This window comes from Phacochoerus africanus, chromosome 3 (genome assembly GCF_016906955.1).
Source record: "Phacochoerus africanus isolate WHEZ1 chromosome 3, ROS_Pafr_v1, whole genome shotgun sequence".
Classification (NCBI taxonomy): Eukaryota; Metazoa; Chordata; class Mammalia; order Artiodactyla; family Suidae; genus Phacochoerus; species Phacochoerus africanus.
In genome coordinates this window covers 53,190,364-53,217,113 of record NC_062546.1, presented here as the reverse complement: position 1 = coordinate 53,217,113, position 26,750 = coordinate 53,190,364, and the positions used below count along the sequence as shown (strand labels likewise).

Below are 26,750 nucleotides of genomic sequence, written 5' to 3'. Positions count from 1 at the left end.
CTGCTGGGAGGAAAGGGCAGGAGGCAAGGCCCGCCCCAGGCTTACACTTCATTCCAGGCCCGTCAACTTCCTCACAGGAGGGCTGAAGACCGCTCCCCAGGAGTCACCGGCCCCTTGCTCCAAGCCTTCTGCAATGACACACTCAAAGATGGGCTTTGAGGTTCTACTTTGCACACCCAGCAGCGGTCGGGGGGCTCAAGAGGGAAACCCACGCTGCTGGGTGATCTGATCAGCTGGAGGCCCCAGGTTTTTCCTCCATCCTCCTCTGGAAAATCATCCTACATCCCCCAGAGATGGATGGTTCATCCATCACCATGGCCTCCTCTCGGGGGAAGCCGCCAGCAGATGTCCCAAGGATGCCCTCGAACCAGGGGATCTGCAGGGCTGGGAAGGACCAGAGGGGGTCCCACCTCCTGGCTTCCTGCCAAATGCAGGCTGCTCAGGTTTTCTGGCAAGAAGCCATCCAGGCCCTTAATAGCTCCTGACATGGGGACCTCACTGCCCGGTGGGTCCCAGGTTTTGTTTTCCCAACAAGCCGGGTTCTACCTGAGCTGCATGAAACACAACCTCCCTGTCCTAGACATGATGGCCCTGGCTCTCTCCACCCCCGTCCTCCCGGTCCTCAGAGTCCTGAGAGGCAAGCACAGCCTTGTCCACATGACGGAGGAGGAGGGAAGAGCATCATCAGGCCCCAGGGCAAGTGGGAAACACCCAACGTGACCCCGCAAGCCCCAGAAATGATGCTCTCAGCTCACCTGCTGACACTGCACAGCTCCCGCCTACACAGAGTACCTGGGTCACTGGCCACTGAGGGCCAGAGGCTTCTGGCTGTGCCCTGACTGCACTGGGTCTGCCATGGCCCCTGGCCCCTCTCGGGGAAGAGACGGACACAGGGTCTTAGGCCCTGATTTTCCAAGAGTTTTCACCAACCTGTGCTTTAAACCTAAGTCTTCAGGTAGTACTTGCCATCAACATGACCCCAGAGACGTCTAGGTGTGAAGTCAGGCAGTATTTTAATTTTTTTTTTTTTGTCTTGTTCTTTTTAGGGCTGCACCCATGGCATACGGAGGTTCCCAGGCTAGGGGTGGAATCAGAGCCGCAGCTGCCAGCCTATACCACAGCCACAGCAATGCAGGATCCTTTAACCCTCAGAGCAAGGCCAAGGATCGAACCCCCATCCTCATGGACACTAGTAGGGTTTGCTACTGCTGAGCCACAATGGGAATTCCTCAGCCTGTATTGTAATAACCTCTCAAACTCTTTTTAAGCTCCTCTGAGAAAAAACATCAGCATTACTCTCCTGGTTCAGATTTGATCTATCTGCAAAATGCATTCACCCTTTCTTTTTTCTTTTTAAGGAAAGCCAAGTATGCACCTTAGGTTATAAATGCTTTAGGGAAGGAGTTCCCTGGTGGTGCAGTGGGTTAAGGACCTGGCGTTGCCACTGCAGTGGCTTGGGTTGCTGCTATGGCACGGGTTTGATCCCTGGCCCAGGAACATCCACATGCCGTGGGCGAGGCCAAAAAATAAAAATAAAAATAAATAAAGGTAATGTTTTAAAAATAAATAAATATTTAGGGAAAGAGTTTCCCTTATGGCCCAGGGGTTAAGGACCCAGCATTGTCACTGCTATGGTGCGTGTTTGATCCCTTGCCTGGGAACTTCCACATGCTGAGGGTGCAGCCAAAAAATAAAAATAAAAATAATTAAGATAAATTTTTAAAAAGTAATAAATGCTCTAGGGAAAAATGGCCATGCATAGAGAGGCCCCCAATACTATAAGGTGGCATCTGTGACTGGAGGCCAAGGGTGACATGCTAGGTATGAATGTGCACTGTGTCATTTCCAGGACACGTCGATACAATCTCACGGGGTCTGAGACGCACACTTAGTTATCTCCAGTTGGCAGGCGAGAAAACTGAGGCTCGGAGCACTGGCCTTGGCCCAAGTCTCACGGCTGATCAATTGTGCGGCTGGAACTGAAGCTCAGTTCTGGGGTTTGCAGAGTCCTCCTTGGCGACCTCTTGCTCCATGCTTGCAACCCGCTCTGCCATCAGGCTGTCCTCGTCTGCAGGTCTCTGAGCAAAGCCCGGGGTGGGGGGCACACATCCAGGAGAGGGAGCCCCCATGTGGGACCAGCCCAAGGAGAGGGGAGTCCTGCCGTGGGCCATGCCTCACCCTGGGTGGCGGTCCCCCAGCCCCGCCCCAGCCCAGCTCCTCCTCCTGGGCCTCCAACTCAGGGCTCAGCTGCCACACTCGCTTCCACATGGGCTTCTCTTCCGCACATGGGGACCCAGGTCCCTGGGGAGTAGATGCCAACAAAGATATTTCTCCAGAGACCAAGTCACAGGGTTTTGCGGGACAAGGCACCATAGGGATTTCAGAGCTGGAAGGAGCCTTAACGGTCACCCAGGGAGACCCCTTCAATTTGCTTAAGGAAACAGGCTCAGAGGCTTTCCTGATTGTCACTAACCTGTGCAGTGGCTGCACTGGGTTAGAATTACAGGTGGGTAAACTGAGTCACAGGGAGGTTATGCGGCTGGCCTGAGCTGACACAGTAGGTGGCAGAACCAGATCTTGAACTCAGGTCTGAATGACGCCTCAGGCTGTGCTTGTTCTACCCGAGATACTTTTTATAGCCCAGGGATTACACCATGCCCTTCATGCCAGTCCCTGCTAACCACTGGAATCTGCGAAGGCAGTGGCTTCTGCCCAGAGAATCAGCAGTTCTAATAGATGTGCTATAAATACTAAGACCTAAAGAAATAAGCCTAGTTGGCATCTGGAGTGATAAACAGAATGCAGAGGCTGGAGGTGGGTTCCTGCACTTGCAGAGACAGCCCTGGGTGTGCAAGGGGGCACGCGGCCCAGAAATCCCACCTGGGTTCTAGAAGCTCTCCAGGTCAGGGGGCTCAGCGGCATGTTCTGGAAGGTCTCTCTCTGAAGCAACAGGGGAAGGAGAAAGCCCCTGACCTCATCTATGGAGACTAAGCCCCTGGGGGGGGTCGGGGGAGCTGGGAGGAGCGGCTGGAATCCATGCTCGCCGGGCTGACGCGCTGCACACACACCAGCCCATGCATGTGTGCAAACACACAGCTTGAATCTACACTCAGCCCTCAGACTCACACATACACACTCAGATGTGGATGCACATGCACCCCATCTGAGGCCCCCTACCCCCACAAAGCCCCAGACACCTGGGCTGGCCCAGCCCCTCACATCCAGGTACCCGGCCCCAGCTCAGCCTTCCCGGGGCTGGCTCCTGGCCCCATGTGCTGCCTGCCCGGGCCGCTAACAAGGTCTGGAGCAAGTCAGGGGGTTTATGACAGCGCCTAATGACCACCGCTCTCAGTAATGACCAGCTCTGCGGTGACCCACGTGGGAGCTGATTACAGGCTTGGGCTCCTGCTCTGAGCGCCCGAACCAAGGTCTCCTGGGGGCCCTGACCGCAGCAAATGGCCCTTCCCTGCTGCCCCGGCCACGGACTGCCCTCATCAGAACAGCCAGCAGGGGTTCCTTCCAGTGGGTGGCCCAGGCCCTGCCAGAGCTGCCCTGAGTCCCCAGACACCTCACACCCCTGATGCCTGGGGTCCTGCACGTCATCACCGGAAGAATAAGCAACTTCTCCTTTGGTTTTTCTCCTCCTCTCCCTCCTCCTCCTCCTCTTCCCCCTTCTCGTCCTTTTCCTCCCCCCCCCCTTTGCTTCCTCCTCCTCTCCCTCCTCCCCCTCTTCTTCCTCCTCCTCCTTCACCTCTTCCTTCTCCTTCCCCTCCTTCCACTCCTCCCCCTGCCCCCTCCTCCTCTTCTTCCTCCTCCCCCTCTTCTTTCTCCTCCTCCACCTCCTCCACCTCCTCCTCCTCCTCCATCTCTTCCTCCTCCTCTTCCTTCTCTTCTTCTTCCTCCCCCTCTCCCCCCACCGAGGTCTTCCCTGAAGATGTGAGTGGCAGTAACACTTTAAGATAAGCTCCTGAGCCCCCTCGTTGCCAACAAGACAAGCTCCCTCCTCAGCACAGCAGTCAAGAGCCTGAGGTGACTTTTGCCTTCACTGTCAATCTCCTTTCTAGAGACTCGCCCCCCATACACCTTAGAAGCCAAAGGCAGACATTCACTGCCACCCCACACAGACGACATCAAGCCTCTGTGTCCTGACCCCTGTGGCTCCTCCGCTTCGAATGCTCTTCTTCTGCCCATCTTTTTGACCAACTCCAACAGATTCCTGGTTCTATGATGACACTCAATCACACTTGGTCTCTTTTCTCTCCTCTGTCCCCTCCCTCTCGACGGTAAGGCAGGAACCACATCCCAGCCACCTTGCATGGCCACCATCATGTGCACTCACCAGTCCTGCATGTGTGAGTCAGTTCACCGGGCCCCTATGACATTGCAAACGTGAACACGTCACCAGTTCACGGAAGCGCTTCCTTCCCAAGGGCAAGAAACACCACACGGATTCGCACAGAAGTGCTGCGTGCCAGGGTCCGAGAAGTGGAACTGAAGCCCTTTGGGGAAGCCCACTAACGAAGCTCTGGCCTCAAGCAGGCCCCAGGGACAGGGCAGGTGAGGCGCCCTCCACCACGTACCCATCAGACAGAGACCTGAGAAGCCCATGAAGGCAGCCCCTCCTCACTGAGAATCCAACGTGAAAGGCTGCCCGCAAAGGGACGAAGGTGGACCAAAAAGCTCCCCTGAGATGCACAGGTCAAAGCCATCCTCTGGCTGAGGTTTCACCTTCCTCGACAAGGGAGCGCCTGGAGGGAGGAAGCGGCCACTCTCTTTGGCCTCGATGGTGGGGCCTCCCCTCTTCCCTGGCTCTGGGAAGAAATGACACAAACGCTTATCTCTGTATGTCTGTGGATTCCAGGGTCCAAATAGGTAACCTTAGTAGGGCCATGTCCTTGACAGAAGCCTGACAATCATCTGTTGAATTAAATCTGTGCACACCTCCTGTGGATAGATTTTGAAAAGGAAACAGGCGTACACATCCTATGCATGTTTTTTTTTTTATTTTTAAACTTTTTTTTTGTCTTTGGAGTTCCCGTCGTGGCTCAGTGGTTAATGAATCCGACTAGGAACGATGAGATTGCGGGTTCGATCCCTGGCCTTGCTCAGTGGGTTAAGGATCCGGCATTGCTGTGAGCTGTGGTGTAGGTTGCAGACGTGGCTCGGATCCCATGTTGCTGTGGCTCTGGCGTAGGCTAGAGGCTACAGCTCTGATTCAACCCCTAGCCTGGGAATCTCCATATACCACAGAAGCAGCCCTAGAAATGGCCAAAAAAAAAAAAATTGTCTTTTTAGGGCCACACCCACGCATATGGAAGGTCTCAGCAACACAGGATCCAATTGGCATCTGCGAGCTACACCACAGCTCATGGCAATGCCAGATCCTTAACCCACTGAGCAAGGCCAGGGATCAAACCGGAGTCCTCACAGAGACTAGCTGGTCTCATGACTGCGGAGCCACGACAGGAACTCCCTATGCCTGTATTTAAACGAATGCATGTTGAGAGTAAAGGAGCCACCACTGGGGAGGCTGGGTGCTCGCTGGCACCTGGCATGTTACAGGCATCCAGGCCTTCGCATCTGGACAAAGGCTGTGACTCTTGGGGGCCCCGTCCCTCTGGGTAGAGGTGATGTGGAGGTCAGAGGCTGCCTTCATTGGCTCGGTCTCCCCCCTCGGGCTTCTCAGCGCCTTGCCCACAGCCCGCTGCTACACTCCCTTTGCAGCCGAGTTCCCACCAGTGGGACCGGTCACCCCTGTAACGCACCTGCTCATCCCCACTGCCGACCCCTGAGAGCAGGCCCCACGTTGCTGGCACCTCGGCACCCTTGCTGCGGGGTACATGGAATCAGAGAGACCACCACCTTCCTCACACCTCAGCTCAGCCCATGAGTCATTCCTCCCCAACTTCCCCAGGTTTGGGCTGAGGCGAGACCTAACCGGACACCAAGACAGTGGCCAGGACTGATGGATGAGCTTCTCTACCTTCACTGACTTACTGAATCAGGTTTTGTCACTTGAAGAAGCACTAACTCCTAAATAAATAAATAAAATTTTTAAAAAATGAAAAAATAAAATTAAAAAACCTTTTCAGGAGTTCCCGTTGTGGCTCAGTGACTTACGAACCCAACTAATATCCCTGAGGCTGCAGGTTCGATCCCTGGCCTCACTCAGTGGATTAAGGGTGCGGCACTGCCATGAGCTGTGGTGTAGGTCGCAGATGCGGCTCGGACCTGGCATTGCGGTGACTATGGTGTAGGCTGGTGGCTACAGCTCCGATTAGACCCCTAGCCTGGGAACCTCCATATGCTGCAAATGCGGCCCTAAAAAATTTTTAAATTAAAAAAAAAAGAACTAACTTGTTTCCCAGCCTTCTCCCAACACCACAAATACCTTTCTCTCTCCTTTTTTTTTTTTTTTTTTTTTCCTTTTTACAGCTGCTCCTGAGGCATAAGGAAATTTCCAGGCTAGGGGTCGAATCAGAGCTGCAGATCCCACCTATGCCACAGCCACAGCAACACAGGCTATGAGCCACATCTGCAACCTGCACTGCACTTTGCAGGAACGCCAGAATCTTAACCCACTGAGCGAGGCCAGGAACCAAACCTGCATCTTCGTGGATACTAGTCGGGTTTGTAACCTGCTGAGCCACAGTAGGAACACCACAGATGCCCTTCTTTCTCCATCACCCTTCACTGCCTCCAGAAGGCCTCCTTGAACTTCTCCAGCCACCACGGGAGACGCTGCCCTCCTTCCAGGCCTGAGAGTTGGAACTCTGCAGGAAAGCAAGAGAGCCGGGACCAACTAGCACGGCCCCAGCCTGTCTCAGCCCCCAGGCTCTTAGCTCTGTTGAGGACCCAATCAGAGCTGAGATCACAGGAAGCTAGAAGGGGCACGGGCGTCCCTGGCACAGACACAGACAGGGTTTGAGAGGCCCGAGTGGTGCCTGCATGAGGGAACCCACTCCAGGGTGGGGGGCCAGCTGATGCTTCGGGTTTCAAGTGCTCCTTCAAGGCCTGTTTCTAGCTCTGCTGCTGCAGCCACAGAGGCAGGGATTTCCTTCAGCTGTAAAGCCACCTCCAGAAGCCGCCTGGATTTGTGGTGGAAGACACACCAGCATTAATTCATTTTCCCTAATTTTGTGAGGGCTCACCAAGAGCAGAGAATGCATCCGAGGGGCTCCCAGAGGGGAATGAACGTCCTGGGGAAAATGCTGCTGAAAGGGCTAGAGAAAAGAAGGGGCAGAAACTCTCTCTTGTAATCCAGCCTGAAGGAAAAAGAGCCTCTTAGGGAAGCGGGTTCCGAATTTTCTCCCTACTGCCAAAGCGCTGTTTTGGCCTCTCTTTACAACTCACAGACAACCTTCCAGAATGTGTTGTAAATGATTTCCCTTAATTCCTGCCCTAAAGAAACACTCCTTTATTCCCCTAAATATCTGCTGGCCAGGAAGCATCTATGATCCACACATCAATCCCTAAAGAGCTGTCAGAGCAGCCTGGCCTCACACGCCCACAGCCACCGCCCCCACCCCCCCAACACCCTTTACTCTCAAGACTCAAACAGGAAACCCCAACCCAAAGAGCCCTCACAGGAGACACAAACGTCATTTCTTCTCAGGGGTCCTTGCTTCCCCCACCTGACCCACCCAGGATAAGGACCCAGGATGGGTCACAGGTAACACCCGTGACACCTTCAAATTCAGTCCTGCCTTAAGGACCCCGACCAAGGCCACAGTGATCCGGAAGCTCCAAGATCCAGGGGCTCTCTGAGAACAAGCAGTTTATTACTCAGCAACCCTCCCTGAAAAGTCACTCTGAACAGTGGCTGTAGTATCTCCCCTCGGAAAGATCTAGAAGGCTTGGTTTCCTCTCATTCCATGGTCACCATCCATTTGTTCATTCCCTCCCTCGCTCAGCCAGGCCCCAGGTCCATGTGCCTGAGCCAAGGCACAGAGCTGGATCTGCCCCCCTGCCCCACCTTATTTCCAAATGGAGCTCTAACAACCCTGCTGAGCAAAGCCCCCAAGCCCTCCCTGTCCCCATCCTTAGAGTTCAGCAGAATCTGCAAGGTGACATCACCCCCCTCCACCACCACGCCCAGCCTCGACTCCCACGTCATTCAACACAGCCCAGCCCCCTGCCAAGCTGCTCCCACAAATGTCTACTTGCAGAGACACCTAAGTGAGATGTTTCTGGACCCTCCAGAACAGGCTGTCAGTGTGATGCAGAGGGAAACCAGCCTGACACTTGCCCCCTCTGAGCCAGGAAGTCCCCTGTGCCAGCACTAAGTGGCACTGGAGCCCAGGAGTGACTCCGGCAGACAGGGCCTGGCTGGTCCTTGCCTGATGGCCCCGCCAGCCTAGGTCTTCCCTGGGCACGGAGGGAGTGACAGCGCTGGTGACAGGCCAGGCCTCTGACACAGCAAAGCTGTAGCTCAAATATTTATTGTATGTGTCTGGCTTTCACACGGAATTTGCAACCTGCCAGTTACCAGTGTTTACCTTGGTAGAAATTCACGGGAAATCTTGGTCTGAACAGGCCTGGAGTTTATTTTACTGCCAGATAAACAACTTTCTTTGATAAATCATCCGTGTGACAGTGTTTCTGAAAGACTATACAAAGATTTCAAGTGCAATCTATAGGCCTTTGAGAAGCCTTCCAAAGCTAATACGTGTTTAATTGGCCGCTCCAAGCAGGCGGGGGCAGGGTGAGGGCCTGACATTTCTTTGGCCACTTGCTATTCTTTGAAAAAGAAATACAGATTGGCGCGTCTGGCTCGTTTCTGCAAAGCACGATGAAATTTGCCAATATTTAAATGCTCGTTCACTTCTGAATACCGCCTATTTTTTTGGCTGAAGGGCCCGTGTCTCACAAATATCACAAGGCAGCTATTAGAAAAAAGTGAAAACCCATCCGTGCCCAAGAAAAGGGGACAGACAACACTTAGGCCTCGAAAGTGTATCTGAGACCCAATAAATGAAGAGCAGGAAAAACTCACATCAGGAATAAGATTTCTAAAAATCACCCCAAAACAGAAAAACAAACTTCAGTGGAATTAGAAAATATTCAGACTAAGCTCACTTGTTCTGTGGTCACAATTGTCCCTCGGCTTCCAGTTTTCCAGTGACTTAAGGGTGTCCGTTAGCTAAAGCCCAGACCACCTAACTTTTCATATTTATAGGCTTGCTTTTCATTTGGTTGGGTTGGGTTTTGGTTTGGTTTTGCTTTTGTGAACCACAGCACCCTGGAGTTGCGTAAAGCTTTCAAAATTTTCCCAAATGGGTATTTTTTTTAAAAAAAGTTTCTCCATTCTAATCCTCTGTCAACCAGAGAATCAATCGAGGGATTCCATTCCACTTCCTAAAACAATTTGCCAAGTAAGCTGATTTTATTAATGCTTGAATCCTCCTACCTGGGCCAACTTCCCTCCTGAAACAATTCTTTCCAATAAGAAGAGGCAATAACTCTTATGGATGGAGCAACGTCCATGTTCCAGGACCCGCTTGATGGATTTGCCTCTCCTTCCAACACAGGAATCACCATCCACATTTTGCCACTGAGGCAACACACTCAGAGAGGTTGAGAGACTTTCTCGGGGGTGCTCAGCTTGTAAGGTTGGGATCAAATCCAAGTCTGTCTGACCGGAAGCCTAAGTTCTTTCTACTCCATGGCACTGCCCGCCTCTCCACAAAGAAACCCACCTTGCTGTGCATTTGGCACAGGCATCAGCGCATTTATACCTGGCAAACTCCGAAAGCACCCGTGCCCCCTTCTCAGGGAGATTTCTCTCCCGTTCCTGGCAGGATAGGACCGAGATGGGCAGGAGAAGACACGAAGGAGGATGGGTGTGGAATCCGGACGGGTTACCTGGCTGAGAGCTACTGGGAACAACAACTGGAAGGGATGCCAGGCAGAGTGGCCTTGGGCAATCTGATGACTAACCCCTTTACCAGAGTCTTACCGGCCTGCATCTATGAGCAGAGGAACCCGGACTGGCAGAGCCTTGAGGTCCCATCAGGCTCAGCTGATCTTTGGAGTGACAACGGGCTGCCAAGCAGCAAGGCTGCACCCAAAGAAACGGGCAAAGAGCCCCTTATCTCACCTCATCCCTCACCCACTCCTTCTCCCCCGACCTCCCCCCACCCCCCGCCCCAGCAAAGGCTCCAGGGAACAGAGGTGAACCTGAGGGTAAATCCTTCGCTTGGCTCCCCTTCTCCATGACCGTTTATATACACATCAAATGATAAGAAGGACATTTTGCTAAGTGAGAGAAGCCAGACACACAAGGACAAATAGTGCAGGATTCCGCTTACATGCGGTACCTGGAAGGGTCAACTTCCCAGAGATGGAAAGGAGAATGCTGGTTCCCGGGCAGTGGGGGGGGAGGGGATGGAGTGTTAGTGTTTGGATACAGAGGAGCTTCAGGGTGGGAGGAAGAAAGAAAAAAAAAATCCAAAGATGGATGGCAGCAATGCCAGCAAACAACGTAAATGCACTTCACATCACCACCCCGCACACTTAGGAAGGACTAAGAGTTCCTGCCATGGCGCAGTGCATTAAGAATAGACTGCAGGAGTTCCCGTCGTGGCGCAGCAGTTAACGAATCCAACTAGGAACTATGAGGTTGCGGGTTCGGTCCCTGGCCTCGCTCAGTGGGTTGAGGATCCGGTGTTGCCCTGAGCTGTGGTGTGCGTTGCAGACACGGCTCGGATCCCGCGTTGCTGTGGCTCTGGCATTAGGCCGGTGGCTACGGCTCCGATTCGACCCCTAGCCTGGGAACCTCCATATGCCGCAGGAGCGGCCTTAGGAAAGGCAAAAAGACAAAAAGAATCTGACTGCAGCGGCTCAGGTCAATGCGGAGGTGTGGGTTCAATTCCCCGCAGTGGGCTAAAGGATCCAGCGTTGCCACAGTTGCGGCTCGGATTCAGTCCCTGGCCGGGGAACTTCCATATGCTGTGGGTGCAACCAAAAAATAATTTAAAGAAAGAAAAAAAAAAGACACTGGCCTTCCCAAGGAATAACCTGGTCAGGGCTGGGCTCCTTCGCAAAGAGGGAGAAGTCCTGTGGCAGCCGGTCCCACGTGCCTTCATCTCAATGTCTCGGGTCAAAGAAAGCAACCCTTCCATCAGGGATGGAGACAGAGAAGAGATGGGAGAGACTGCGGTTCAGGGGAGGTTTCAACAGGGAGCCTCTGAGTTGTGCCTCCAGGTCTTTGGTGAGAGGCGGGAAGGGAGGTCTCGGTAGCCCACCCCCCGACCACACCACCATGATGAATGGTGAGTCGGGGCCTGGGGCTGGGCTCCTTACACCAGCTCATCTGCCTCCCCCCAAAACCTATCCCAGGTACCAGCTGCCATTTGACAGGGAAACTGAGGCCTGGAGAGACGTGGCGATTTCCCAGAGCTGCAGGGCGTCCGTGCTGGCTCCAGGGATGCCGCCCCCACCTGCGGGTCTTGGGGTTTCTGCGTTCTTTCTCATACTTTTCAAAAATTTTTATTTTTTATTTTATTTTATTTTTTTTTAGGGTCGTACCCGTGGCATATGGAAGTTCACAGGCTAGGGGTCGAACTGGAACTACAGCTGCCAGCCTACACCACAGCCATAGCAACCCTGGATCCTTTAACCCACTGAGCGAGGCCAGGGATCAAACCCACATCCTCACAGACACTAGCCAGAATCTTAACCCACTGAGCCACAACGGGAACTCCCTGTCATACTTTCTCACAAGGTCAAATATGCTAAAGAAACGTGCTGTAATTGACATTTGCCTTATCTAAGTATCTTCCCGCCAGTTATAACCAAGAGAGAATTAACTAGGCAGATGGGGTGCTCGCCAGAAGGGGAAACCTTGGGCTCTTTTCCCACCTTCTCTTCACGGTTTCTCAACCTGGCTTCAGCATGCAAAGTGGTCCCCTTGGGGACCTCAGCTCCAACTCCCTGGGGCCTGATTCCTCCAGCTAGGCCCCCAGGTCGGAGGCCTTGGGGGAGCAGGGTACTGCCATACAGCCCACTCGGACCACTGGAAGCCTTTGAAGGCTCCTGTTCAGCCATGGTCTCTGGGTGGAACAAGCCACCCCCATCACATTCAGGATGGGCCGGGAGCTGTGAGCTTCATTTCCAGGGCACTTGAAGCGCCGCGCCCACATCTCCCCCGCACGAGAAACACCACAGGACGCCTTTCAACTGTGTACAGATCTGTGGATGGGCTGCGTACTTTAGAGGTCTTCAGTGACAATAAAAACCAGTTGTTTTCAGCCTGCCAACTCCACCCCAGGGTTACAGTTCCTTCTTCCCTGTCTGATTCATTTGACTTCAGCTGAACTGGATGTCTGGATATCCAAAAGAGGGCTTTTGCGTTTCCTTTTTTTGTTTTTTAAACACTCAGTGACCCAAAACAGGGCATGCAGTTTTTCCTCCAACTTAATACACAAAGTTGCACATATTCATTTGGAAAAGAGCTTTCTCCTTTTCTAAAAAAAGGAAGGTCAATTTCCATCCCCATGCCATGCTCTGTCATTCATTCACACACGCATCCGACAAACTTTGACTTTGGGCCCACCATGGATAAGACATTGTGCCAAAGACGATTTAAGTACAAACGGGCCTTGTTTCGTTCATTCCAAGACACAGATGCTTCTCACATTTTAACCCAAAGTATGTTTTCTCTGTGGGCGGTGCGTCTCACAGGTGATGAATTGCGCATCTCACAGTTCATGGGTGTCTTACATTAGGTAAAATATGGTACCGGAGACAGACCCTGCTCTGAAGCAGCTTACAGATGTTGCAATTACTGTGTTGGCAGCCACTTTTCCTCCTCTGCCGGAGGAAACCCAGAGGTTTAGTTTGGAAAGGCTGAGCCTCCTTTTTGCAAGAAATCAAACTGCCCCTTCAGAGTGAAACAGTGTGCTTCCAAACAGCCCAGCCAAGACACCTTGAAAGCAGAGTGAGGCAGAGTGAGAACAAATTAGTGAAGGCACAGGAACCAAGACTTTCTTCTAGGAAATACTCCCCAGTGCTAAGAGTGAGAGACGATTTTTTTTTTCTTTCCTACTGGACCCCGTTTTGTGTTGCAAAGTAGGCTTTTACTCTTTATGAGGAAACATAAATAGAAAAAAAAATGCTTCCAGAAGGCAAGGAAAATTTCTGGGGGCCAAAACATCTTTTTCCACAGCAAGAAAATACTGGGTTCAAAAGTTGCCACCTGCAGTTCCTGTCGTGGCTTAATGGAAACCAATCTGACTAGCATCCATGAGGATGCAGGTTCGATCCCTGGCCTCACTCAGCTGGTTAAAGGAGGATCCGGCATTGCCATAAGCCGTTGTGTAGGGCACAGATGCAGCTCAGATCTGGCGTTGCTGGTTGCTGTGGCTCTGGCATAGGCCAGTGGCTACAGCTCCAACTCGACCCCTAGCCTGGGAACCTCCATAAGCCGAAGGTGCGGCCCTAAAAGAGACAAAAGAAAAAGAAAAAAAAAAGTTGCCTCCTGAACTCTCAAAAAACAAAAACAAAAACAAACAAACAAAAAAAAAAAAACAAAGAAACAAAATGAGAAAACAGTGTCTGAGCTACCTTAGCAGAAGTATACAATTCTGCACACTTTGACCAGCAAAGCTTAGGGTGTTTACAGATCTGGGAGAAGAAGCTCCAGAGGGTGGCCAGAGGCAGGGTCCTAACCTCACAGCAGGAATAAATCAGACCCTCCCATCCCTGGGAGAAGCTAAGCTAAAGGAAAGGTGGTTATGGGCTTGGAGTTGTTAATGGCAGGATTATGAGGGCTGGCAGCCTGCAAATCTTATATTGACCTGGGGAAGAGACAAGAGCAGGAAGAGCTGGGAGGCAGAAGGAGAGGCGAGGCAGGGCAGGGCGTCCTAACTGCAGCCTAGTAGGCAGGCTGGCTGCCATGCTGTGTTTTGGGGACTTTGCACCACCGAACCGTCTGGCTTCCACACATCTGGTGCTTGATCCGGGCTGATCCAGCTGCATTCCTGAGCATCAGCACACAGGTGTTTCTACTGATGCTTTTTCCCTGTCGGGGGTGGGGGTGGGAACGCGCTCTGAACTGAGGAGGTACAGGGCAGGGTGGACAGACCAGTGGCCAAGAAGACCTGCCAGAGAGTCCAACATGCAGAGGGAGGCAGTGATAGGTGGAGCATGGCCAGCTCCACAGAGGCCGGGCTGGCAGGAAAGCCGGTGCGTGCTGACCCAGAAGGAATGTTTCCCCCCTTGTCCCTGGAGCTCCCAGAGAGCCTTCTAACAACCTGACGTCTTCCCACTGGGGACGTCAGGGCCCATTCATGCAAAGTTTGATCCCCGGAGTAGAGAGGAAAGCATTATTTTTCCTCTCCGTGGGCGTGTCAGCTTGCACGGCTAAAGGGCTTTGTTTCCTAACTGAATCCCATCAGCGTGGCTGACTGCCTCGCTTACTTGAAATGAACTGAGCTGGGAGACAAGTTCTCAACAAGGCTGTATTCTCCAGGGTGCTGAGAAGGGCAGAGCTAAGCTCAGCCCCTGTGGGGGCGGGGAAGGGGGGATTCCTGTTTATTGCCTTATGCGAACATGACACAAAACCCCATAAAAGTCTCTCCCGCATCCAGATAAAGAAGTCTGGCATCCAGCACGCCTGTGCAAAGACAAACACCCCTAGGACCAAGCCCAGCAGCCATTCATCTTTTCAGGGCAAAAGGCACACGGTCCCAAACTACTAATCAGATTGGCCAAGGCCTGACCGGTTATTAAAGTGACATACACCCTGTGGCGCCCACACGCAGTGAGCAGGTGGCCTGCTGACCAAGCTGGTACCCACTGCAGCGGGAAGAGGATGTCCGGCCACAGGTGGGCTACCTGAGCACGCTCTAGACCCTTGCCCTTCACCAAAAGGTCAACCTTCACATTCAAATTCTTTCCCAAACTTTGCTTCTGCAGCCCACCGCTAGGGGTTGTAGCTCTAGGTTAGCTAGTTGCCACAAAGCACCCCACCCCCAACAAATTCTGGTTGTAAACTTCCAGAAAAAGAATCTGAGCAGGAAGACCCGGCTTCTCTGGTCACAACTCCTGAACACTTGCCTGGCTTTGAGTCCTCATAGCGCCCCCTTCAGGCAGTGAATTTCTAAGACTCCAGGATTCTCTTGGGAAATCTCTGGTGTTTGGTGAGGGCTAAGATAATATTTTTTTCTCTTTTTTAGGGTCACACCTGCAGCTTATGGAAGTTCCCAGGCTAGGGGTTGAATCAGAGCTTCGGCTGCCTACACCACAGCCACGGCAACACCAGATCCAAGCCGCATCTACCACCTATGCTGCAGCTTTTAGCAACAAGGGATCCTTAACCCACTGGGAGAGACCAGGGATCAAATCCACATCCTCATGGATACCAGTCAGGTTCGTAACTTGCTGAGCCACAATGGGAACTCCAAGAAACTTTTTAAATTAAATTTTAATCTATTTTAGGTCAGTATTTTTGGCTACAGCACAGAGCTCTGCACTCAAGAAACATGGGATGGCTGAACATGTGGGTCAAAGAATGATCAGACAGGAGGAATCTGAGTTCCTGGACAAAAGGCAGGTCTTGTCAGCCACTGACACTAGCACAGCCCCAGCATTTTCCACAGCACTGCCCTCAGGAGCTGAGCCCAAGAGAAGTCATCTGAGCATAAAACATCAGCTAATACCTTAGGTCTTGGAGTCGACTCTAATACGATGCCCTGGATTTGTTGAAACGTCGGAGAATCAACACCTAACAGGGGGTGTGTTGATTTATAGTATCTCGAGAGGGTCCGTGAAATGTGAATGTGGATCCTGAATAACACACACACACACACACCCAACACACCCAGCAAGGAAGGATCAATTGGGATCACAGCACTATCTAAGCAGGTTCTCCCTGCCCCTGCCAGGTGGCAAAAGGTTTCTGGTCAAGATTTCTGAAGGATTTTATGGCCTTTTGCTCGATCCCCAAATGCATCTCTACAAAGGACTCTCAACACAGTTTGTGGAAGGAGAGCCTGATACTGGGGCAGGGTGGGGCTGTGTAGATCCTAGAGCGAGTTTTGGGGGCGTTTGGCTCCCCTTGATAGAGTGACAGTGTGAATATCGAGTGTCACTGCCGTCACACCGAAGGGTCATCGGTGTTGCTGCATGTCATGCAGGTCCCTCTCCAATTTTATTTGAGTTCATTTACAATGCCAGCCATGGGAGCTCCTTGATGGTCTAGTGATTAGGAATCGGCCCTTTCACCACTGCAGCCCAGGTTCAATCCCTGGTGTGGGAACTGAGATCCCACATCTAGCCACTGAATGCCACGGCCCAAAAATAAAAATAAACAAAAGGGCAATCAGAACAAAGGATGTGACTTGAACGCAAGCAGTAAAATGCTTGGGAGACCAAATCTAGAGGTCACGCACCAAGAACAAAGAAGGCAGGTAGCAATGCTTAATGAAGAAATACGGCACGAAAAATGCATCTGCTCTCAAGAGGCTCTCAGCAGCAAAGGGTCAGAATTCCCCAACTCCACCTTCAGCCACAAGGACAAATACCCTGAGATACAACTGTCGTGTTCGGTTTCCTTCAACTTGTTAGGAATGGCCAGAGAAAAAGGAGGCAGAGACAGGACCAATGAGCTCCCAAGCAGGTTTATCAACCAAGAGAGTGGCCAGGAGCACTGAGGGGAGAGAACTCAGGTTCCCAGCAGCTTGGAGAGCAGCTAGGGATGTAGAAAAAGGGGTCCTTTCAATTTTTAGCACAGGTTTGTGGTGGGGTAAGAAACGGGGGAGTTCCTCTCATGGTGTAGTGGTTAAGGAATCCGACTAGGAACCATGAGGGTGCGGGTTCGGTCCCTGCCCTTGCTCAGTGGGTTAACACGATCCGGCGTGGCGGTGAGCTGTGGTGTAGGTTGCAGATGCGGCTCGGATCCGGCGTTGCTGTGGCTCTGGCATAGGCTGGCAGCTACAGCTCCGATTCCACCCCTAGCCTGGGAACCTCCATATGCCGCAGGAGTGGCCCTAGAAAAGGCAAAAAGACAAAAAAAAGAAAAAAAAGAAACAGGGAAGATATGTTACACAGTTACATTTTCAAAGTTTTTTTCTCCAGCTCTTCTTGTCTTGCAGCTTTGTGTTTCATTTTGTACAGTTACCACCTAATGCAACTCACATGATGGCAGCTCTCCAACCTAGCACTTCAACTAGCACAAGGCCCTTTAGTGTATTTTATACTTGGCTAATGAAAACCCAGAGTAAGTAACTCTGGGTGGACATAAAGACACACATTACCTATCATGGTGCTTCTCCTGGTAAGAATTCTGTAAGAAATCCAGCACCAGGGATGCAAAGGGCTGGAATCCTGAGAACCCGTCCTTGGCAAAGTGGGCCTGGCTACAATCCCTTCTCAGCGGCCACATAAAACAAAGGCAGGCTGGAGGCCCTTCAAAAGGATGCAGTTCCTGTCTGCTCTTCCAGAGGATAGACTACCAAGGTGCCTGAAGCTCTTGTCTTCTGTCAGGCAGACCACCAGGGACCGTCCCAGAAAAGCCCCCTGAGAGCAGCCCCTGCAGGGGAGGGGAACCACAGCCAGGCCTTCTCCTGGGGCTGCAAGTGTGAATCTGGAATTCCTTTTTACCCAGCCGGATTTGGGAAGAAAGCAGGGACACTCTCCCACTGTTGGGGATGTCAGTTTCCTTGCCCGCCGGAAAGACTTAGGAGCCCCCGCCCCCAATGCCCTAAGCATGGACTCTCCCCTCCCAGATCCTGGGCAGAGTGGTGCTGACACCTAGAGGCGAAGGGAAAAAGAGGAGAGACCAGCCCAAGCCCACCATCATACCTCCTGGTTTCCCCAGCTCCCCTCCACCTCATGCCCAGCCCGCCCGCCTCCACACCTAGAGAAGATCCCTCCAAACCTGTCACATGCACAGAAGGGCAGAAGCCGAGTTTGACTTCCATACAAATCGGCCCGTTCCCTACCCTATCTAGTCTTCCATTGGCCTGAGAAAAGCAACCATCTGGGGAGGATGGAGGAAAAGAATATATATCCCCGCTGCCCAAAGATGCTCCCACAAGCTCTGTGCACCCAAGACGTGGACCAGGAGGAGCCAGGGATACCCAACCTTCCAGAGATGGCCAGGGGGCTTGCTTACCAAACTCGCTGGCACAGAGATGTTCGATTATGGCTTCAGACTTCAACTCGTTGTCACATGGAGGACACACAGGCGTGCCTAGGAAGGGAAAGCAGAGAATGGGAACTGTGAGTGATGCGGGGGGGGCAGTGCCAGGAAGAATGGCCACTCGGGCAGAGCTCAGCTTCCTGAGTAGGCTGAAAGGATGAAAGGTCTTCTGGCATTTCTGAAGGGCAACCTGAGAAGAAAAGAGACCAGGAGGCCATAACAGATATGTAATTTCTGGAAAATTTGGGGACCAGAACTGTAGAATCCGGTACCATCTTTGGCTTTTTAGGTCACACCCGTGGCATATGGAAGTTTCCAGGCTAGGGGTGGCATCGTAGCTGCAGCTGCCAGCTTACACCACAGCCACAGCAACACCAGATCTGAGCCAAGTCTGCGACCTACACCACAGCTCACAGCAAAGCCAGATCCTTAACCCACTGAGCAAGGCCAGGGATCGAACCCAAATCGTCATGGATACTAGTCAGGTTCTTAACCCGCTGAACCACAATGGGAATTCCCTAGTACATCTATTAGCACCAGCATTATCTGGGGCTGAGTGAGGTAGCTGCTGTGAATCATGGTTTGCTGAGGTGTGGTGGGTCCCCAGGAAAAGCTGACTTGTAACCCAGCACACCTACCTCAGCTGTCCGTCTCCTGTTCTCCCTCCCCTTTCCCTGAAACACCCCCCTCTGATTCCTGTCCCCTTCTTACTCCCAAACTCCCCACAAGACAGCCCATCCATCCGACCAGCTCTCCAGAAGCCAAGAAAGAAACTCAGACCGACGCACAAACTTTGTGAGCAGAGGCTCTGAACACCACAAGGGCTACTGCAGTGAGTTCCTGCGGGAAAGAGGCGGGGGTGGGGGGAAGCAGGAGCAGCTGGGTGGGGGCTGGGGGCCGCACTCGCCCTGCTGCCAAATGGAAGGATGGAGAAGACGACGGGAGAGACCCTCTGAAGGCATTTTCACACTGTGAAGTGCTTTGAAGAGGAGGTATGTTTGTGCGCAGGCCCGCAGGACTGGGGGCCCCTGGAGGCAGCCTGGGAAGCCAGAGCCAGAGGCGCCTCCCAGCCAAATGCCGCTGTGGGAGGGACCCCTGGGAGGTAAAGGGGCTCCGTGGAATGGCAAGGAGAAGGCAGTCTGGGGGAGAATCCTCAGAAGGTGAGAGGGCTTATCACCACTATCACCTCCACCATCTATCATATGCCTGGGGGTTTGATCTAAGAGATAACCAGCACTTTCTAAGGGCCCTCCACCACCAGAGGCCACACCAGGCTAGCACTGGATTCATCAGTGCGCGGGTGAGGTGAGTAACATGCGCCCCTATTAAGGCTCTTGGACCCCCTCATCCCCTTCCCTCCCCCACAGCTGCATCTTTTTCGCCTTCGCTCAGAGAGGTGGGCAGAGCTTCCCACACTGGATAAGGAGGTTGCCCTACAGCCCTCCACCTGCCAGTACTGCCCCCAGGATACAGCTGGTCCCTGGGGAGGTGATGCTCTACCAGTCCCCACCTCCAACCAGGGTCCCAGTGAGGCCCGGCAGAGACTCCCCCACTGCTCTGTGCCCAGGGTCAAACCCCATTCTGATTCTTTCTGCGGCAAGAACCACAGCCACCCTCCACACACAAGACGGATGGCCTATCCTTCGACCCAGAGGCTGAAACTTTGCTTTTCAGCCAGAACTTAAGATTGGATTCCAGGAGTTCCCATTGTGTAACAAGCCCAACTAGCATCCATGAGAACGAGGGTTCGATCCCTGGTCTCACTCAGTGGGTTCAGGATCCGGCACTGCCACGAGCTATGGTGTAGGTCACAAGAGCGGCTCAGATCTGGCGTTGCTGTGGCTGTTCTGATTTGATCCCTAGCCTGAGAACTTCCATATGCCGTGGGCATGGCCCTAAAAGGGCAAAAAAGAAAAAAAAAAAAAAACTGAATCTGGTAGATACACCAGAATCTATCACAACGTTGTGAATCAACTGCACTTGAATAAGAAGTGAGATGAGGCAGTCACATGGCTAAGTCCCCTTTTCCTTCTGGGACTGAAGGGGGGCCTACAGGAGCTGGCTGGGGTGAGCTCCTTCCTTGGGTTAGTATGGCTCTCCCCCACCTCGACTTTTCTCTGGGACAGCCATATATTACGCAGGATAGTATTCACCTGTGGCCTCTCCAGGTTGTCCTGAGGGGGGCCCTGTAGGCAGCCTGAGCTGGAGAAATCTATCTGGTTGGAGACAGAACTAAACCACTGTTTTAAGGTGTATTTAAAATGATATTCAGAGTTCCCGCTGTGGTGTAGTGGGTTAAGAATCCAACTGCAGCAGCTCGGGTTGCTGCAGAGGCTCAGATTCAATCTCCAGCTCAGTGCAGTGGGTTAAAGGATCTGTCATTGCCTTGGCTGCGGCTCGGACTCAATCCCTGGCCCAGGAACTTCCATATACATGCTGTGGGTATGACCATGAAAAGAAAAAAATAATTGTGTTCAAAAAGAACCAAAAACTACACAGTGTTGTTGTTTCATCCATATTTAAGGAAGAGGAGAGGAGAAAAGTCCAACACTGGAATCAAGATTAAGTGGGTTTTTAAAAAATCAATGCTCACACATGCACAGAGCACATTTCACAATGTGCATGTATGCATGCACACACACACACACACAGCAGGTCTCCCCTGACCCGCTCTTCAAATCAGAGAAGGGACCCTAAGGAAGGCTCTTGGGAGGAATGAGGGCACCATGGCCTCTGCAATCCGTAACTACAACAGCCAGGCTGATTTACCACACAACATGCCTAAACAACAGCAAAATAAAGTATGGGCTTGCTCGCAGAACTTGAATCAGTAAAACCTTGCAGGGAGGAGAACCGGCCTGGGAGTGCACAGGTCCGAGTGCAAGTGCAAGACACAGAAATAACTTTCTGGGGGCGGGGGAAGCAATTGCTTCTCCCATAACAGATGCTGATGCAGCCTAGGCTGCAAGGGGGGAGGGGGGGGGTTGTCCTTTGAGTCATTTCTCGTTACCAAGTTTATCTTTAATAGCATGACTTCAAAGGTCTGCCCAAGTATGGGAACTGAATTAAAAAACCCAGTTTTAATTTCACAGAAGAGTCAACATAGCACAAGTATAGTTAATCTCATCCAAAAGTACCAGTTCTTATTCTGGAGCCACCAGTCATCAGGTCATGGGGACTGTAGTCTGGTCGGTCTCAACCTGCCCTACCCACACACAATGCTCCCACTTCTGTGCTCAGCTGACAGTCAGCAGCCGCCTCTGGGCCTCAGAGGAAGTCATGTAGGACCCACTTCTACCAAGAGGCAGAAGCAATGCCTCCCACAGAGCCTTCTCACCAAAAATACTGCGGGGAGAATCAGACCCCAAGTCCCTTCAAGCTGGTCTCTGTTTGCAGAATAACTACTTGAGACCCCTGAGATGGAGTGAGAGGAGAGAGGAAATGGTACGCAGGGCAGATTCTGGAGACAGACAAGTGCAACAGCAGCCAGGGAGCAAAAGGCTTCAAGAAATCAGCAATTATTTGATTCCCTCCTCCCCAACACTCCATCCCAGCCTTTTCCGGCTGGAGTTGGGAGGATCCTTGCCACTTCATAAGCAGGCACCCCAGCCAGTGTCCCATCTTCCCATCCACAGGGGGTTCCCCTTTGGAAGGTTTCCAGCACTGGTTATGCCAGAAAGAAACCCCTTGGGAGTGAGTGGACCCAGCCTCAGCAGGGCTGGCCGAGGCTTCCTCTGGCTGGGCTGGTTTCCCCCGCCAGAGGTGAGGAAGGGGAGAAGGCAAATCCCCTGGGATTTTGTGCTTTGTCTGCTCCAGGTAGCCACTGGGCTCTCCATCTCAAAGCCTCCCTCTGCAGGCGGCCTGCCACCCCAGGACAGCCACCCTGGTCCCATCTCCTCCTTCCCGGGATCAGCATGGGCACTCAAAATTCGAAGTGCCTCCCCCGGCTCACCACCACCGCATCCTCACTCTGGGGCCACTCAGTGCACATTCCTCCTTTGGCATCACTTGCCCATGAGCTAGGTCAGCAGGCAGAGGGTGCCCCCCACCCTAAACCCTTTCCTCCAGAAGTCCCCCAGGGCCGGGGGACAAACGTCCCTGTGCTCAGCGCATTGGGATTGGTGGCCTCCGCGTCTCTGAGCCTCAACTCTACTTCCGAAAAATTCCGCGTTGAACTCACGCCTCTTAAAAGTCCGGCCACTGTGCTGGGTTGTTTTCGTTGGGTTCGTTTTTGTGGCGGTGTTTTGCCTCTCATTAACTTGTTTCATTCGGTTTCGCTGCCTCCCCGTCACTAAGGGCCCTTTAAGTGGGAGGGGCTGTTAGGAAAGGCTCCAATTTGCGGGAGCTCCGCTCCCCCCAGGAGAACTCAACAATGAGCTAATGACAATTTTATCTTTCTAATGACTTGAGGATTTGTGTAAATGAGAGAGGCAGCGGGGGAGGGATGCAGGAAGCACAGAGAAGAGCCTTTCCATCCCTAATCCTCCCCGAGTCTTTACCTGAAAGGAAGAAGCCCCACAGTTTCTAAACTTTTTTCTTGGTCCTCTCCGCACCAGTCCTGGAGCAACTTAGCTGAATGACTAGCTAAGGAAAGAGTTGTGTATGTGTGTGTTTGTGTGTATGTGTGTGCGTTTTAAAAGCTCCCCGAACCTAAGAAAATAAACAAAGCTGAGCCTTAGCTTTTTCTCGGCCTTTCTGAGCTTCCCAGATTTGGGGTTTGGGTGTTTGTTTGTTTCCTGGCGCATCCCATCTGCAGGGCCGGGGGGGGGGTGGTGTCAAAACTCCCATGGGGACTCGGGTCCCTCCCAGAGGAAAGATGAGCTCTTCTCGGAACCAGAGCTAAGGCTTTGTTTCAGGTGCGGAGAAAGCGAGACTGGATCCCCGGGACAGCGGCTCCAGGAACCGGATCGGGTGTGCGCCGCGCACCACTTCGGACGGGTTGGAAGCTCTTAGGGCCGATGGGCACCGCTGAGAGCAACCTCCAGGGACCACGTCCCCCGTCCCGGGGCGCAGCGCAGACAGCCCCGGGGCCCCCGCCTCACCTTGGGGCTTGGAGGCCTCGGTGGCGTTAGGCGGGGTCATGGCGATGCAGACGTCGCCCTCGGGGAACTTGTCACACTTGAGCATCTCGGGCCAGTAGAAGCCGAAGAACTGCATGACGGGCTCGCACGAGTCGCGCACGGCCTCGCAGAGCCAGCGGCAAGGGTAGATGGGCCGGTCCAGGCAGACGGGCGCGAAGAGCGAACAGAGGAAGACCTGGGTGCCGATGTGGCAGTTCTTGTTGAGCAGGGGCACCCAGCTGCTGGCCTGCTGCTTCACCTCGGCCATGGTCTCGTGCTCCAGCAGGTTGGGCAGCACCATCTTCTTGTAGCCCACGTTGTGGCAGAGCCGCAGGTCTACCGGGATGTCCACGCACTGCGGCGGCTTGGTGTAGAAGCGCCCGCTCTGGTACGAGCCAATGTCCGACTGGAAACTCACGTAGTCGTACTCGCTGGCCGAACCCGCGGCCAGGAGCCCGGCGGCCAGTGCCAGCAGCACTCCCGCCGCGGCCCAGCGCCCGCCGCCCATGCTCGGCGCCCCGGCCCCCGCGATGCGGGGCGTCCTCGGCCGCCTCCCCGCGCGCGTCCCGCCGCGAACTTCCAGGGACCCCCGCCGACAAAAGGCGCAGTCCGCACCCGCCGCAGCTCAGCGGCCGCGGGCTCCTGCCCGGCGCTGGATGGGGGCCCTGGGGAGCTCGCGCGGGGAGGCGAGCGCGCGGCCCGAGTGCGGCGCGGCTCCCGAGGCGGCGGGACCCGAGTCCCCGGCGCTCCCGCGGCCGAGCCCTCCGAGCCGCGCCAGCCAATCAGCGCTGGCCGCCGCGAGCGCTCAGGACCCGCCCGTCAGTCACCCGCGCCGCCGGCCAATCGGCTTGCGGCTCCCCGGCGGGAGGGCTCGGTTCCCTAGAACTCAGCGCAGGTCAACACCCCTTAAAAAACAAAACCGAAAAATAAATGAAGAAAGAAAGAAGGGGGGAGAGAGAGGAAGAAAAAAAAAGGAGAGGGGAGAGAGGCGACGGATAGAAGTGTGCGGTGGATAAAGACGATGTTTAATGCTGTAATTAACTTGAGTGGGATCACAGGAAAGCAAAGAACCTCAACAGTACTTGCAAATCCATAAGATAATGAAGACTTTAAAAAACATAAAAATAAACACTTTTCCGTAACTTTACGCAGCAGCCCACCTCCTCGGGTTTGTTCTCCGTGGCTGCGGTACGCAGACCGTCAGTTTCCAAGACCCGAGCTCACGGAAGTCTGCAGCGAAGGAGGTCGGCTTTTAAATCCCCAGCTGGTCGTTTTGGCTTCCCGCAAAGAACCAGGGAAAGGGTAGTCGGGTTGTCCGCTGGCTTTAAAAGGCAACGCCTTTCCAAGGTGGGACAAGATGATTGATGGCCCTCCGACCCCCTGGAGGCAGTGAGTCGGGAAAGGGTGCTCGCAAAGGTGTTAGCCTGGGGAGGACAATTACAAAAAGAAAAAGAAGAAAGAAACCCCTGCTCGAGGCCCAGCCCGACAGCTCGTCTGTGTGTGCACGCATATGCACGTTGACATGTTTGTGGTATAGAAAGCCACAACATTAGAAACACATGCGCACTTATCAGCGTGGCTTGTGTAAATATCAAGTCCATCACTCAAGCACACATGCTACATTCATAGCTGGCCCAGGAGCCTCCAGTCAAAAATTCAGGGTTCCCGGTAAGGCAGAAGAAGCCAAGAGGGAAGTATGAGCAGAGAAACAGCTCGGCCTTCTCATCGAGCTCCCGACACCCACCCTGAAACAGAACTCTCCCCCACCACCCTCTGACCCAGAGGCCCTGGAGATTCCTTGTATGTTTCAAAAGGGTACCCTGAGAGGGAAGTGTAATCCAGAAAGCTGGGGGTGTAATTATGATTAATCCCAGGGCAGGGAGATAGCAACAAGCAGTTCATGGGGCTGTCTGGGTCTCCCACCCTGAAGTGTGGGGTGAAGGGAGGCATCTGAGCAGGGCTGCACCACCCCCAGGAGGCAAATGGGCCACAGAACTCTGAGCTCAGGGCAGACATGGGAGAAGGCGCTGCCTTGCTGGGCTAGCTTGTTTGTAAAGCTCTGGGGAAGCTTGCTCTGGACGCTGCAGAGCAAATTTCTTGATGGACAGATTCCAAGTCAAACGACTAGCGTTTTGGAAGGAGCCAGGCTATTTTCTTAAAGCACTCCGGCCTCTACGCAGGTGGGGGTTCCGCTGTGCACATGGGCAACGTCTGCAGATGGTCAACTTTCTCCATCGCATCTAAGCTAATGAAAGGTTGCTCTACAGCAAGAGGGGCCGCATGAAGGAAAAGAGATGGAGAGAGAGCAAGGCCTCGGGTGGCAAAGGGTTAATCCCTAAACAATTGGTAACGCTGATCCCCAGAAGCTGCGGAGGACATTCCTCACCAACAGAGAATAGACCGCAGGAGACCAGGCAACTGTGTCTCAATTCAAGGGGCAGTTAGAGAAAAATGTGGTTTGGTGGGGGTCCTTCTCCCTCCTCCAGGCAGGCTCTGAGTCCCAAGCCAAATGTGTCTGTTTACTCATTTGTGGCAAAGAGTTGTGTTAGCTGATAACATCCTCTGACTCCTGTTTGCACAATTTCCCCAAATGGTGCGAGGACTTGGGTCTGCCCACCAGGAACTTTCTGGAAATTTGTCCAGGTGACTGCACCCCCACCAGTCCTGGGGGGAATGGGGGGTGTCAGGTCAGAAGTAAATCTTGCAAATTTGTTCATGGAAGGGTCTGATTGATCACCCCTTAAACGACTTGATTGCTTTATCAAGAGGTCTTTTGGGACGAGGCACAGGCACAACTGTCCTGAGCACATACAGGGAGTGTGGGGGCTAGTGCAAGGAACATCCCAGAATCCTAAACCCAGTGCATTTTGGGCTCCTGCCAAGGCCCAGCTGGAAAAGAAGAGCTAAAGTCTCAGTCCCACAGACAGACTTAAACCCACAGATGGGATTTTTGTTTCATTTTGTTTGGTTTGGGTTTTGGCAGAGCCCAAGGCATGTGGAGGTTCCCGGGCCAGGGATCAAACCCAAGCCGTAGCAGAGACCCAGACAGCTGCAGTGACAATGCCAGACCCTTAACCTGCTGTGCCACAAGGGAGCTCCCACAGCTGGGATTTTGGAGAATGACCACCCACCCTTAGCCAGTTCATATCCTGCTTAATAGCTCCAGAAAGAACAGTTCGAAGGCTTTGTATTTTAGAAATGAAAAAAAAAAAAAAAAAAAGGAGTTCCCGTCGTGGCGCAGTGGTTAACGAATCCAACTAGGAACCATGAGGTTGCGGGTTCGATCCCTGCCCTTGCTCAGTGGGTTAACGATCCGGCGTTGCTGTGAGCTGTGGTGTAGGTTGCAGACGCGGCTCGGATCCCGCATTGCTGTGGCTCTGGCATAGGCCGGTGGCTACAGCTCTCATTCGACCCCTAGCCTGGGAATCTCCATATGCTGCGGGAGCGGCCCAAGAAATAGCAAAAAGACAAAAAAAAAAATAGAAATGCAGGCAATAGTTGGGGTTTGGCAGCTGGGGGTGGGGGGAAATCTCCTTTTACATATT

General features: G+C 53.1%; 1 protein-coding gene across 1 annotated transcript in view; it reads right to left on the bottom strand.

Moving 5' to 3' along the window:
• Positions 1–23,920, bottom strand: part of SFRP1 (secreted frizzled related protein 1) — a 53,880-nt gene extending 29,960 nt beyond the window's left edge. Inside the window, exons 1-2 of the mRNA XM_047771822.1 lie at positions 23,188–23,920; positions 18,119–18,196 (exon numbers count right to left, since the gene is read on the bottom strand). Of these exons, the coding sequence (XP_047627778.1) occupies positions 18,119–18,196; positions 23,188–23,713 (604 nt within the window). The 5' untranslated portion in view covers positions 23,714–23,920. The remainder of the gene's footprint in view (positions 1–18,118; positions 18,197–23,187) is intronic.
• Positions 23,921–26,750: the final 2,830 nt, after the last annotated feature.